Source organism: Mesoplodon mirus (assembly GCF_964341445.2).
Source record: "Mesoplodon mirus genome assembly, chromosome: 4".
Taxonomy (NCBI): Eukaryota; Metazoa; Chordata; class Mammalia; order Artiodactyla; family Ziphiidae; genus Mesoplodon; species Mesoplodon mirus.
Genome location: NC_138979.1, coordinates 18,703,764 through 18,718,971, shown reverse-complemented (window position 1 = coordinate 18,718,971; position 15,208 = coordinate 18,703,764). Strand labels below are relative to the sequence as shown.

The window sequence follows — 15,208 nt, the reverse complement described above, 5'->3', positions numbered from 1 at the left end:
AGGTATTCGTATTCAGCTAAGAAAATATGTCCCTTTTTAAGCTATATAGATTAGGGAATATAAAATGATATTTTCTATATGTTTAGGTCTCTATTTCAAATTCTAAATCCAACGCTTACTCGATGAGAGAAGCTGATTCTGGAACCCATACAGAGTGTATCAACACAATTATAATGGAAAGATAGTTAACTTTTCCTATTCTGCTTGTTTGCTTTTGAAAGTTTAAGCCAGACAGAATCTGACAGTATTTCTGGCCCAAACAGTTCCATTTACACATGATTCAAATTTCACAGAACCTGACTAGCAGTCCTACTTGGCTTGGTGTCCTTGGGATGTTGGGTGTTTCCGAGTCCCTCCCACTAAACAAAGCATGTCTCATCTGGAGCAGGCCTGTCTGGGGAGCAGGTGGATGAGTTTAGGGCACAGACTAATAACGTAAGATTCCAAAATTTTCCAAGCTCACACAGGAGGAAGGTGAAACACAGATTTCTGCTGCCATTTGCCTCAAAGACCTGATGAAGGAAAAACTTAGAAACCTCTGTCATTTGTGACCCAAGAAAATGTGCAAACCCCAAAGCACTGTATGCTTCACTGACCCAGATTCTGAAGACTGACATGGTAGTCTATCATTAACCCTTTAATTTTACTTGAGGTAATAGATTTTTATCCAGCCCATAAGGAAATGAGGGATAGTCAGAAATGAAAAGAGATGGTCATAATTAATGACGCATAAACCTTCACAGTTTAATTTTGTATAACTTCACTAAGCACCCACAATGAAAACGCAAGTTGAGTTTTTTATTCAATCATTCTGTGAAAAATACCTCAGTAAATAGGAACATTTTGCCCTTCAATGATCTTCCACGGGAATACCCACCCCCACCCCCGTTTTTTTAAATTTTAGATTTTTAAAAAATTTTATACAAATAGACTAACTTTGATTTAAAGTAAACATATAAAAATCGAGAGGAATATTGCTTGCACAATGGACGTGGAAGTAGAGGAGGGGGGTGGGCAGGGGGAGGAAGGGCTCCCACGCGGGCCGCGGGGGAGCAGCCTCCACCAGGACGTCAGGGCAGAGAGAAACCACCGCAGGACCAGAAGGCACAAGCACCCATGTGATCTAGAATGTTCCCGGGGGGAGGAGTCGGGGGGAAGGGCTACGTTTGGTTCAGCACTACAGTCAAGTTGATTCCGCCACTGTGGAGAAAACCGGCTAAAATAAAGGTGCACAGAAACGTGAGAAGCGCTCCCCCTGGAGAGGAAGAAAGCTCAGAAGACAGCTCGCAGGAGTTGTGCAGAGAGAAACAGCCAGTACTATTTATTTGGATGTCTGTGCCATGGTGGGTACAAACTATATTCTCTGCTCTGTGGGACCAAAACAGAATAAAACAAACAAAAATCCCCCCCCCCAAACCCCCGAGAAGCAGCAAGAAGGAATGCAAGAAGTCTTACGGGACATACTGATCCAGGTGGGGCGGTGAACGCGGCGCGCGACTTGAATGCACAGCCAACTTCGTCACCTACGCCGGGCTTTCCTGTCGGTTCCGGCTACTGACCGACGGTGGGGGTCTTAGGAAATGGCCAAGCCGCTTTCCACGCCTCTAGCCGACTTCCTTTCCCTTCCCTTCCTCCTCCAGGGTTAGAGTCTTTCCTCCACGAAGGAAGCGCTGTTCCGGGGCTGGGAAGGCGTGGACTGGATCCCACGGTACCGACTTCGCGTCCTCGGAGCCCTGCTGCGCGTGCGCGCGGCGCGGAGGCGCTCATCAAGGCAGCCTGGCGGAGCTATGAATTTTTAAAAAAGGAAAGGAGAAACAAAACAAAACCACCCCAAGACTGTCTTTTCTCGAACTAAAGGAGAAACTGAGGGATGGCACGGCCTCCAGCGGGGACGCCCACGGTTAGGAGATGATGGCCGGGGACCACCTGGGCAGAGTCAGATTGTCAGCACTCACTGACCGCTTCCTCGTGGGTCTTCGCAGGTCCTTGTACTTGTCCTCGCAGAGGCGGGAGATGGCCTGGGGGCAGAGGGGAGGTAATCAGGTCAGCCCGGGAGCCAGCGCCCTCGCCCTGGCCGGCCCTCGGCACCGAGGACGCTCGGGATGAAGGTGCACAGGGCCTCAGCACCTCCTCTGAAGGAGGGCTCTAACCCGTGAGCCTCCTCGTCCCCACACTTTCAGCCGTCAAAGTCGGATGGGAAGAGCAGGGTGCACGTGCAAAGCTGAGCTACACACAAGTGTAAGTAAGTCACAAGAGTCACACAGCCTAACAGTGACGGCCCTGAACCCAGGCCAAGACCACAGGGGCTGGCGCCGGCTCTAACTGGGCTGTGGAGAAAATACTTTGAAAAAATGAAAAATAAAAAAGCAGAATCAAACCTTTTCGGATTCCCAATCGGTAGGATCATCTGGTAAGTTTTTCCTTATAAAAGTGCATGCTGGGAACACTCTTTTTGTGGGTACATTTTTTTTAAAACGGGTTTTTAAAAAACTTCTTTGACTTAAAAAACAATCAATGCACATTAAGTAAAAACCGCCATTAAGGAGGTTATTAAAAATACGAGGTTGGGGCTTCCCTGGTGGCGCAGTGGTTGAGAGTCCGCCTGCCAATGCAGGGGACGCAGGTTCGTGCCCCGGTCCGGGAGGATCCCACGTGCCGTGGAGCGGCTGGGCCCGTGAGCCATGGCCGCTGAGCCTGCGTGTCGTCGCGGAGCCTGTGCTCTGCAACGGGAGAGGCCACAACAGTGAGAGGCCCACGTACCACAAAAAAAAAAAAAAAAAAAAAAAAAAACGAGGTTGTACAAATTAGATCCAGGGCACCTCGTCCTTATTTCACGACACGCAGCATCAGGAACTGCTGTGAGTGCGCCCGCCGGGCGCCGACGCCTCTTACCTCCAGCTTGTGGGCCCTCTCCCTGCTGAGGGGCTCCAAGGGGAAGCTCAGGTTGTTGGCTTCCGCCAGAGAACGAAGATCAAAATAATACTTGGCATAAACACTGGAGGGCACGTTGATGTTGAACTGGAGCAATTCGAGGAACTGTCGCTCCAGCTCGTTCCTGCAGAGAAAGCCACAAACGCACAGCTCAGCCACTGTCCCCACCTGTGGCCGCCTGGGCAGGCTGCTGGACACAGCCAAGTCCACCTGGTCCAGTGACCGGAAGGATGAGTCCTGATTAGCTGGGATGATCACCAGAAAGTGCTTCAGGGCGACCCTGACACTGAGTGCGTCTGTGCACATGCGCGCATGCACGCACACACGCACACACGGCAGTCTCTGGCTTCACCTTTCCGTGTGAGCCATTGGCTCAAACAGGGCAGAACACGCAGTCGAGAGCTGTCAAGTGGAGTCCAGTGAGGGCGGACAGCAGCCTGGAGGACTGCCCTTCCCGGGAGGAGAGGTGAGGACGCGCTGACCGGCTTTCCTCGGGACTGCGGGAGGAGGAGCGGTCCCCCAGGCCCAGCGCACACCCATCACCTGCAGGGCACGTGAGGACCCCCTGCTGGGCCCACCCATCTGATCCGGCAGGTCTGGGTGGGCCCGAGAACGTGCATCTCTAACACTCCTGCGAGCTGCCGCTGCTGGGCCTGTCCGCCCGCTCAGAACTACTCAGCGACAGCCCCTGGTCCACAAGGGAGCCAACCAGCTGCATGAAGACGAACCAGGGCGGCCAGAATGCATCTGAAAACTTCCCCTGGCATCAGGCCTACTTCTCGGTAGTTACTGCCGGGGGAGAAGCGTCCTCAGCGACAGGTCTGTCTGGGAGCACTGCTCCAGGGCCACCTCTCCGGGCAGCACCCCGGGCTCACTTCTGTCCTTTATCAGAGTCTCCCCGCCTTGTCTCCTCGGAGCCAGAAACCGTGACATCTGATGGTGCAGCCTGGCCCCAGCTCAGCACCTGACATGCGGTTGGTGCTCCATAATTCCTGTTACTGAAAGGAGCGGACCAAGCTCAGCCTGGGCGAAAGGATCCAGGGAAGGCTTCCCGGAAGTGAGAGCTAAACTGAGCCCCGGAAACGACCAGCTCCGGCGGGGAGGAGCCAGGTGGGGGCGGGCTGCTCCCGGCGGGGGGGGGGGGGGCGGGGCAGCCCGTCGGCTCCCGGCCAGGGGCCCCATCGCCCCATCCAGCCATCCGAGCCTGTCTAGCGCTGCTATGACAACAGGGGCGGGAGCACCGAGGCGGCAGGGAGGCTGGGAGGTGAGCAGGGTGGCTGGTTCCCTGACGGAAGCTCCCAGGCAGATAAGAAGCGAGAAACCTCAGCAAGTCGTTATCGAAGGCCTGAGCGCCTCGGAGGGGGGAACCAAGACTTCGCATTCAGGTCATTTAATCGGAGGGGCTGCTTCGATGCAGCTTCGAGAAAGGAGTAAAGCCCTAAATGTGTGTGTTGTGCTAAACTTTACACTTTTAATGACTTGCATTTATAGCTCCTTTAAGTGAGATTTAATAAGAGGTCATCCTGTGAAATACTGGAACCCAGATAAAATCTTAAGTGTCAAAAATACGCTAAGGCAGAAGGGCTCTCCTGGGCAACCTGGGAGCTGCCTGTGGACAGACTGCCACCCGGTGGCTAAGAGCTGCCACTGCAGATCCCATTCTCCAATGCCAGCAAGTTTTTAGTATAAATGTAAGAGAGAGTCAGCTATTCCTGCCCCAAATGGTATCTAGACACCACTGCCTCTTGTTGAGGGTATAACTAGGATTAAAGTCAAGAGGAATCTTGTTCTGAACAAGATGGCAGTTTCCCAGGGTTCCTTAGGGAAAAAACAGCCTGAATACTGAGTGTTTTCTTGAACGGAATGTTTAAGTTTGGGGGGAAATAAAGATTTTAGAGCTTCTGTGTTTTCCAACTAAGGCAAGATTTAGAAAATAAAAGTAATTCCCCAAATCTGAATTTCCAAACGGCAGAAGTACATCCTCCAGAGACATCTGACAGCTTTATGTGATAAATCATCAAAAAACTAACAGTGATGCAGAGAGAACGGGCTTGATGGATTTACTGCCCCGAAGGGGATAATTATAAGGAAATAGTTCGGATGTAAAAGTTTATAATAAATAAATTCAAGTCAATAAACAAAAAAATATTTAAGAAATATTTGTTATGTTAGATCAACACTGTAAAGAAACCCAACTGAACTGATGCCATTTAGCAACTTGCAAATGGGGTTCTAAAATGGAGTAAAGAGAGTCGTTTTCATAACCTAATGGCCTGTCGGCTTTTGTAGAAAAATGGGCTCACTTTTAAGACCAGCCACCAAGCAGCAATCCCATTTCTGGGCATAGATCCCAAAGAACGGAGAGCAGGGCCTCAGGGAGGTATCTGCACACCCGTGTTCATATTCACGACAGTGTTATTCACAGCGGCTGAAAGGTGGAAGCAACCTACTTACGGTCTGGATCACAATTATCTTAGTAACTGTTTTCACCTTGAAATATAATCAAGAATTTTTTAAAAATATGCTCATTTTTCTTACTGTCAAAAACTTCATATTTGTCTTACTTTTTATGATAAAGAATGACATGTAGGAAGGAGTCATACAGGTCTGCAGCAGGAAAAGGCTCCGGCAAAAGACCCAAAACACAAACAGGAGCTCCCAGGGCAGCACAAAAATGGGGTGCCCAGCGAACCAGCAACCGGAAGAAGGGGGGCAGGGTGGGGAGGAGCCCGCACTGGTCACTGGGTCCAGGGACTTGGATGTTAACTGGGACACAGTGGAACCTGCTCCAGCTCAGAGCTTCCTCAAGGAAGCCAAGGAAGATGAGAAAAATATTAGCAAGAATCATGTCAGAAATGCCTGTAAACCATAAGGAACTGTAAGAAATTCATCCTGATTGAGTGTTTCCAAAACAGCTCATTGCTCCTGAGAGGTTCTGACCCCACTTCCTGTACGCCCAGCCCCCGGGCTGCAGCTAAGTGTGAGCTCAGGATGGTGCCCTGAGAGAGAACACACAGCCCGACCAGGACAGCACAGGGGGGACCTCGAGGACAGAACGCTCATTTAAAGCAACTGAACTTGCAAAACGTGACAAAAGCAGTAAGTCTTCTCTCTGAAACTGAACAGAAACAGGTAACATTTTAGCCCATCTGCTGCCTGTCATCAGTCTGCAGTGGATACAGAGCTGGGATGAGCCCCACTGCAGACAGGGAGCAGGAAGGTAAAGGAAGGTTCGCCTAGAATAAGGGTTTCAGCAACCGTGTCGTTGCTCGGCCAGCCCACAACAGACGTGCAATCACATCCACTCATAACCACAGTGAGCAGGTCCACAAAGGGGCGGCTTTCCTCCGCAGACACCCCCGCCCACACTCACATGTCCTCCACAGTGATGTCCTTCAGGATCTGGCAGTAGTCCACGTTCCACACGGCCTGGTCGTCCCATACCTTGGAGGCCAGCAGGATGGCCCCCAGAACAATCCGCTTCCAGTTGGCCGGACAGATGTCAATCTCTGCATACGTTAGAAGCCTTTCGAGGTACACCTGGAAGACACGAGCATGCCAGCGCCCGGTGACCTGCCTTGTTACTGCTCCACACCCGCCAACACACACAAACCAACTCCCAGCTGTTCACTGCACTCCCCCAGCTCAGCTTTAAACAGGCGCTGACAGCCTGATCAGACGTATTTTAAAAAGTCAAAGGGCTCAACGAGTCTGAGGCAAAATGGGCTGAGAGGCACACTCCGTAACTGGATGTGTGGATGAGGCCGGACCTTAAGGCTTCGGGGCAGTAAAGTGTTCTAGGAGCTGCGGGTTAATTTCTCACTCTACCAACTATGACATCAACATGCATTCAACAAACCACCGGGCTTCCCTGGTAGCGCAGTGGTTAAGAATCCGCCTGCCAATGCAGGGGACACAGATTCGACCCCTGGTCCGGGAAGATCCCACATGCCGCGGAGCAACTAAGCCCATGCGCCACAACTACTGAGCCTGCGCTCTAGAACCCGCGAGCCACAACTACTGAAGCCCGCGCTCCTAGAGCCCGTGCTCCGCAACAAGAAGCCACTACAATGAGAAGCCCGCGCACCGCAACAAAGAGTAGCCCCCGCTCGCCGCAACTAGAGAAAGCCTGCATGCAGCAACAAAGACCCAACGCAGCCAAAAAAAAAAAAAAAAAAAAAAAAAAGTTCCGTTTAAAAAACAAAAAAAACCCCAAACCACCAATGTGCCAAGGAGAATAAAGGATGTGAAAGGAAGAAACCTATTTTTTTCTATCTGTAGTTGTTTCTAAATTAAACTGTTTATTTTGAGGTAATTGTAGATTTACAGGCAGTGTTGATAAATGTATTTTTTTTATTATGGTAAAATACATGTAAGATTTACCACTTAATCACTTCTGTGACATTAAGAACAGTCACAGTGTTGTGAAGTCGCCACCATCTATCTCTATTTCCAGAACTTTTTCATCTTCCCAAATTGAAACTCTGTACCTATCACAACTCCCCACTTCCCCTCCCCTGGCCCCTGGCACCCACCTTTGTACTTTCCGCCTCCATGACTGTGACTACTCTAGGTACCTTACACAGGTAGAATCGCAGTGTATTTGTCCTTTTGTGATTGGCTTCTTTCATTGAGCATAATGTTCCACGTCGTAGCATGTGCCAACATGTCCTCCCTTTTCAAGGCTGAATAATGATCCATTGTATGTATGGACCACATTTTGTTTATCATCCACTGATAGACATTTGAGTGGTTTCCTCTTTCGGCTACTGTGAATAATGTTGCTGTGAATGCTGGTGTACAAGTATCTGTTTGAGCCTCTGCTTTTGATTCTTTCGGGTATACACCCAGAAGTGGAACTGCTGGATCATATCATAATCTATGTTTAATTTTTTGAAGAACCACCATACTATCTTCCACAGCAGCTGAACCATTTACATCCCCACCGGTAATGCACAAGGGTTACAATGTTTCCACATCCTCGCCAACACTTGTTGTTTTCTGTATTTTTTTAATTTAATTATCATCATTCTAATGAGTGTGAAGTGTTTTTTTTTTATATGTATGTATGTATGTATGCATGTATTTGGCTTCGCCGGATCTTAGTTGTAGTACGTGAGAGCTTCGTTGCTGCGTGAGGGACCTTCAGTTGAGGCATGCGGGCTGAGTTGCAGCATGCGGGATCTAGTTCCCTGACCAGGGATCGAACCCAGACCCCCTGCATTGGGAGCATGGAGTCTTAACCACTGGACCACCAGGGAAGTCCCTGAAGTGGTATTTTTAAATGAAATAATTCCAGCTGAAGTTGTAAAATGAAACCATGTAATATAGGATTTACAAACTGCCATAATTTAGTTTGAAGACAAACATCAGAAATACCCACAAAGCCCACTGCTTAAGCTGGATCACAAGGTACGAATGCCTTTTAAAGTCCCCCTTCATAAAAATCTGTTTATTGGTATGTTTTACACTTTTCTGAACCGTGGAATGATTATTTCCATAATTTTTACAAAGGTTGATGACTAATTCTTCTCATTCTACCAAGGAGAGAATCAAAAAATGTATGATAGGGAATTCCCTGGTGGTCCAGTGGTTAGGACTCCACACTTTCACTGCCGAGGGCGCGAGTTCAACCCCTGGTTGGGGAACTAAGATCCCACAAGCTATGTGGTGCGGCCAAAAAATAAAATAAAATAAAATAAAGTATTTCTTAAAAATAAACAAGCAGAAAACTGAGGCTGGACCTAACTCCAGATTTTTTTAAAGCAATTGTTATGAACAATCTTCATCCAGATCCCTAAGACTCTATTCCTTTATATAGACGAGCTACGTAAACCTCTCCAAGCTCCCCAATGAAATAGCTCCTCATTGACTCAGTACAAAAAGAAGGCTACTCAATTTCCTTCTTACTTACTTTACCATAGTTGATAGATATTAACAGGTAAACTAGATAATATTTAAGATAACATTTAGGAAAAAATAACGGCCATCTACCATGTCTGATATTCCACTAGGGCTAACTAGAGGAATTAGACATGAAAATACACTCCATTACTGAGGGAAGGCAGTTGTTATGTTGGGAGATAAGGCATTCATAATAAGCGCCACTTAACGGCATGTAATTTAGCAGAACTTGCCAGTAAAGCTATATTCAAGGGTCAGCTGCAATTTCTTTAGTAAACTCCCGCTTGGGTGTTTTAATTCTCTGCCAAGTAAAATAACAGACAATTGATTCTTTCTCAACACCATTCCCTAGACTGTTGCTAACAGGACACTCTTGCTCAATTAAATTTTCAGATTTAATTTCATAAGAAGGACCATCCTCAGGAGTCTCTAGAAAATACAGGCTAGTGAGCACTTACTGAGCTACAAAGAGCATTCAGTTGACTGTACAAAATAAAACTGTTCAAGGCACGGGGGAGGAAGAAAATGCAAACTCATGGAATCCAGGATATATGTGACCAAACTTCCGATGATGCTGGAATTTTTCCATGGATTTTAAAGAGCAGCACTGGGTCCATTCACCTTAAGACTGTCGTACCCAGAGCTTAGCCAACTGGGACCTCAACAGCACTTCCTATTTGCTAGTATTTGAAGGAGCACAGAATGAGATATGTGGATTCGTCACTGGACACCATCTGAACAGCTTTTGACTTCCTTAGAAACCACTAACGTGACCTAAAAAGGGAGTCTTCGGGGTCGGAACGGATAGACTCCACAGGTCGCCTCACCATCAGAGCACCAGCCTCTGAGAGGCACTTTGGGGCTGCAGTCCAGAGGCTGAATGGCAGCCCTCACGGCCGTGCAGCAATGGCTGGACCTGCCAGGCCACTCGAGGGGCACCCAGCTGGGCTGGCATGACTGGTGCTCCCTGATACAGCCAGGAGCGAGTGGCTGAAGGTCCTGGAAGCTCCTTGCACAGGCAGGCTGCAGTCTGGTTCCTCGTGGGCAGCAGTGCAGAGCTAACTGTGGGCCTCCCCGCCTCCCCCCGGGCACGCCGCCAAGAGAAGGCCCAGGAGAAAGGCCGAGAGAGACGCAGCTCTGCCAGCTCTAGACCGGACCTGTTGTGAACGGCTGCTTCTACCTCTAGAGACTGGAGAGAGGGCAGGATCATCACACATGGGGCTTGCTCAGAGCTCGCAGCTGTCTGCCCTCTGCCCACAGGCCCCAGGCTGACTCGGCCAACCAAGCAGGCCCCAGAGAATTGGTCTGCAGAGCTGGGCCTGCTGTGTGGGCCCCGAAGCTGCTCACCTTTAGGCTGTAGCCAGCAAGACCACCATATATGTATGCTAATCCCCTGCTAAGCCACCAGCTGATGTCACAGGACAAGAGGAGATTTCAGCAGTTCCAATGACTGACAAATACACACCACTCTCGTAGTACTCCCAAGACAAACTAGCCACCCCTCCCAGCCACCCTCGGAGACAGGGAAACACACTTTACATGTTCTCCGTGTCTCTGCAGAAATGGTGTCCTCCACAGGACACTAACCTTCTCCTTCAGGCTAATAAATCCAAACTCTAAGGCACTGTGGGGCACGGTCAGGTCACAGTTTCCTTAGGAATGGAAGGGAAAAAACCCCACCACATTCCATCTGCAGGAGCTTCAAAATAAATCTTTCATCGTGGTGTGGATTTTAGTACTAATCTTATCCACGGTGTCATCGGATATTCTCACCCTTCCCTCCCCTTTATCACAATCTCCTTTCATTAAAATATCAACCCTGCTGCCCAAGGTGTGTTTTGTTAAGGACGTGCCATCCTTTGGAGGAACAAAGCTGAGCAATAAATATGCTTCTGAATCATGACCTAAGGACCTATCATCACTCCAGATCACCTGAGGAAGACTTGTTGAATGTCTGTTAACCTATCAGGCGGCAAGTTCCACGAGAGAAGAAATGAACAAACAAACAGGTTACTGTCCAATCAGCCGAGAGTACAGGGCTCTTAGTGTGGCAGAGACACAAAGGGTCCTGTACACTTTCTCTCACACACCAATGTCTTCTCAGGAACTGCAGGGATGACTTTCTGGTCCCTCGGGGCAGCCCGTGCACTGGCAGAGCTGACTTCTTATCTGAGTTGCACACAATGTCAGTGATGAAAGGTCAGTGACAATGGGCTACACTGTCAAATCTATTTCCCAAACGAGATCTGACCTAAAGAGTCCGTCCCTAAGGTTTTCAGAGTCTAAGTGAGGTTACAGATTTTTATCTCGAGTCTTAAAGTGCAGATTTATGTCCAGGCTGTCTCTGAGTATCTTACAGACACATATTTACATGAAAATCACAAAAGAGAAGGCAGCGACTACAGCAGTCCTTCCGTTGTATGAATTTATCACATCTGATCCATGGTATTAAACCTCTGCAGGGAACCAACACCAGAAACCTGGACATCATTGAGGAGGCCCTGGTCCTCCTCAGGCCGGTGGGCCCCGTGCTTCACTTACCTGCACGCAGCATTTCAGCTTTCCTGATTCTGAGTGCGATCTGACAGTGGGCTTTAGGTGGGCACTGTGGAGCAGACCACGCGCCCTCTTTTAGGAGATCCCGTCGCTACCCTCTCAGATAAAAGACAACCCTGAAGTGGTGCTGTGCTTCCCAGGTCCATGATGGACATTCCTGCCTGCACCCCACTCCACGACCGCGTCACCCTGTGGGCACTCACCAGGGTGACAATGGCACATTCCGCAGTCAGCTGAGCAGCATTGAACAGTGTCCGAACAAACCGGTAAATCTGCTTCTGCTCTGGGTTGTGTTTGTCATAATCTGGTGGCAATTCGGATTTCTGGGAAAGGAGAGATTCTCAATGACTGGCCGCCCAACAAGAATAACAGAGACACGACTGGACAACACCCTGAGACCCCGGGGGAGGGTTACCGAAAGAGGGTGAAGGTTCTCATCGAAAATATCCAAGAGCATCCTTCCATCTGGATCCCTGGTTGGGGGGGCGGGCGGGGGGGAGAAATAACAGAAAACGGAGTTTACCTTCTGCAAGAATGAGTACCAGTCAAAAGGAAACAAAAATATATTTTGATTCAGCTGTTATTTCAAGAAACAGAGGCAGTGCTGACTGTTAAGAGATGCTACTGATTATTCATGAATTATAATTTGTTTTTCTTGGGGACAATACTTAATCATTTTTGAATAGTCCAAGAAATAAAGGTTATGAATCACATTTAGTTTAATTAACTTCAGTGAAAATCTAGATGTTCATTTCCTGAGTTTTCAAACGAACCAAATCTAAATTTCTTTAACCTCTTGTTTCTAAGCAAAGGCTCACAGATCTGTTTAAACCATCCTTACGTTGTGGTGGACAAGAAAGAAGTCTGAGGGTAAGAGTGAACACTCATAGTGTGTCCTGGAGATTAGTTTGGAAGTTTCACAGCATGCAACTTAACCACTTCGCTAATGAAGAGTTTCATGGTTGTATATTGAAAAACAAGAGGGGACACGTAGCCAAGTGTAACTGATTGTTACCAAGCCGGTAACTGCACAGACCCATTTGAAGTGGCAGCGCTCACTGTGAGCTCAGCGGGGCTGCTGGGCTCTGGGGGGTCGTCCACACTCCACCAGTGATGGCTCTACCTCCTCCATCTGTTTTATGTCATTTGAGTTTTGTCTAAAATTTTTTCTTTAAAAACCAAATTTGGAAACCACTGCTTTGGTTAACAGCACACAATTTTCCACCGTCAACTAGGCTTGCAAATATCAGAAGGCTGCAGATCTGTCCCTGACACGCACGCCCCGTGGCAAACACTACAGTTTCTGTTCTATGAACTTACTGTCTGCATCAAAATAAAAGCGAAAGAAAGAGCTTGGCAGGACAGCTCAATTTTCATCCCTGTCTTTGCACAGCAGAAACTGTTTTTAAAGCTCTGGGCATTCATACCTGTGCTGCTTTTCAGTAGCCTGCAGGACAGACAGCAAAGATTTAGATGAACCCGAATAAAAGCAAGGCTCAAGCAGTCAGGACTGGAGAGTGGGGTCTGAAAACATAAAGTGCACCTGGCGCTGAGGAATCGTGATCCCTCTCCTGCCAACCGCCTCTGCCAGGTTCTCGAGGAGGAAGGTGAGGGACGCCCCCAACTCCTCAGGCTCTTCAGCCCTGTCCTGTTCAATTCTCATGAGGAGTGAGAGCTCCTGAAACACCATTCAGCACTCTCGCGAAACTTTCACCACAAGTAATTTTAAAAATCAAAATGTAGGTTCAGAAATATAAATAAGGATTCAGAATTTAAGCTAAAATGACTCCTCTGAGAAGTGGATTTTGCTTTCACTTCCATTAAAAGCTATGAATCTCAGCACCGTCTCTATCAAAGCTAAGGGATCCATCACCAGCCCCTGAGGCTGGGTCAGTATGACTTATCAAAGAGGGAGTCTGCAGACACTTCCTCTCAAGACACTTTCAGGCTACAATCTGTAAATTAATCATGCTTGTTTTCACAGGCTGACTTTTCTGTGGGACTCTCTCCACTTCCTCTCAGCCCAATGTATTACCATTAACCCAGCAGAGCATATCATTTAGTCTCAGTGGTATATTGCTTGGGTTCAATTCCCAATTCCCCACTTTACTAGTTGTGTAATCTCAGGCAAATTATTTAAAAATCTCTCTATGCCTCAGTTTCTTTATCTGTAAAATAGAGATAATGTCAGAATCACCTCCTGGAGCTGTTATAAAAAATTAAATGAGATAAGGCATGCAAAGAGCTGACCAGGGCGGCCAGAGTAAGCATTTAATGGAGTTGGGTCTTATTATTAATAGCTATGGCTACAGATTAGCTTTGAGGCCCACAGAGTCTAAGAACTGAGAAATTGGAGACGCTAATGCGAAACTGTTTTGAGAACACATCTGAGTTTCACCAATGGCATTACATTGCTAGTTAAGACCTAAGTGTTAAAAAAGTGTGAACTACTATCATAGAAATAAGCAGCAAGACAAATCTACACTCTCACTAAGTTAGTCTGGTCAAGGTTCGAAGTTCCAGTATCCTACATTTTGTAAATTCGTAAATCCAAACTTCTCAAGCACCATAATGAACCATGAATCACAGTTACACTACAGAGAAAGGTCATTACAGAGAATACCTTTCCAGGTATTTGCTTCCAATGGCTGTGTTTTCCCATAACCTGTCCATCACAAGCTCTGTCATCTACCCTCCACGTCACTGCTTGTCACAACTCTCCCTTGTCCCCTTCCTAAAACAGACTGCAGAGCTGTGGCCCCCACCACGGAGACCCACGCTAGCCAGAAGGTGACCTTGCTGGTTCCCGGAACTGTTACTACACTCATATAACACATGTAAATGTCACATCCGTCAGTGGAACAGGACTGCAGTGAGAGTGGATTTGTTCTCATGAAAACGAAGAAGGATGCTTCATAAAGACCCAATAAAAGGAAATCACTCAAGTTTGCTGTAGATCAGGTGTGGTCAAAACCTAAAAGATTCTACACTCATTGTTTGGCAAATGTCACAAGTTTTCTTGCTATTGATTACAAAAACCAACAAAAAACACACAAAACAGGTGTGGCTTATAAAAGGACAGCACTTCAGTAATCAATGCCCCACGCTCAAAGCAGAAGCCTCAATGTTGCATAAAACTGGCAAATGAGTATACTTTTACATGTTTTATGTTGAATTAAAATGCTTAAGGTAAATATTTAAATGATTCTTCTATGAGTCCCTGTTTTAACTGACTTTTAAAATTAACAACTATTTCCAGACATCTATCAGAGAGAGAATTTCCACTACATTAAAATAGTTTATGACTAAATTTACAACAAAACTTTTTCTACTGAATTGAAACTATAAACTAAACATTTTTTCATGTTAAAGCTGCACATAGAAAATTGTTAAAATATTTTATAACAGACAAGAATGTTTAAGCAAATTATAGAGAAAATAAAGTCAAGAGGAGGCTGAACATTGTCAAGAAACTTTGTTGTGTTTTGCTGGCTTCATTTGGTTTTCTCTGACTCAGAAGCAGTTCAGCATTTACCTAGGAAGTGTGGGTAAATTGTACTAACTTTAGAGGTTCTATGAAAATGAAATAAGAATATAAAACTCAAAGGCTGAGGAACTAGAACGTAATAGGAAAAACATCACAGTAGATGATGTGTGATGTTTTTAGCACAAAATTAATCAAAATCCACCTACCTGTTTTTGATGTGGTAATATATTGCGAGAGCTACACTGTAAAATAAAATGCAGGAGTTCAATGTTTCATAAGCACATTCAAGATGTTATATATTATCTGGCATCAGTCTGACCATAAGTATTT

General features: G+C 47.0%; 1 protein-coding gene across 1 annotated transcript in view; it reads right to left on the bottom strand.

Moving 5' to 3' along the window:
- Positions 1 to 719: 719 nt before the first annotated feature.
- The window catches only part of CCNY (cyclin Y), a 127,426-nt gene continuing 112,937 nt past the window's right edge, over positions 720 to 15,208 (bottom strand). The window contains exons 5-10 of the mRNA XM_082620061.1: positions 15,085 to 15,120; positions 11,807 to 11,864; positions 11,595 to 11,714; positions 6,305 to 6,471; positions 2,893 to 3,055; positions 720 to 2,018 (exon numbers count right to left, since the gene is read on the bottom strand). Of these exons, the coding sequence (XP_082476187.1) occupies positions 1,902 to 2,018; positions 2,893 to 3,055; positions 6,305 to 6,471; positions 11,595 to 11,714; positions 11,807 to 11,864; positions 15,085 to 15,120 (661 nt within the window). The 3' untranslated portion in view covers positions 720 to 1,901. The remainder of the gene's footprint in view (positions 2,019 to 2,892; positions 3,056 to 6,304; positions 6,472 to 11,594; positions 11,715 to 11,806; positions 11,865 to 15,084; positions 15,121 to 15,208) is intronic.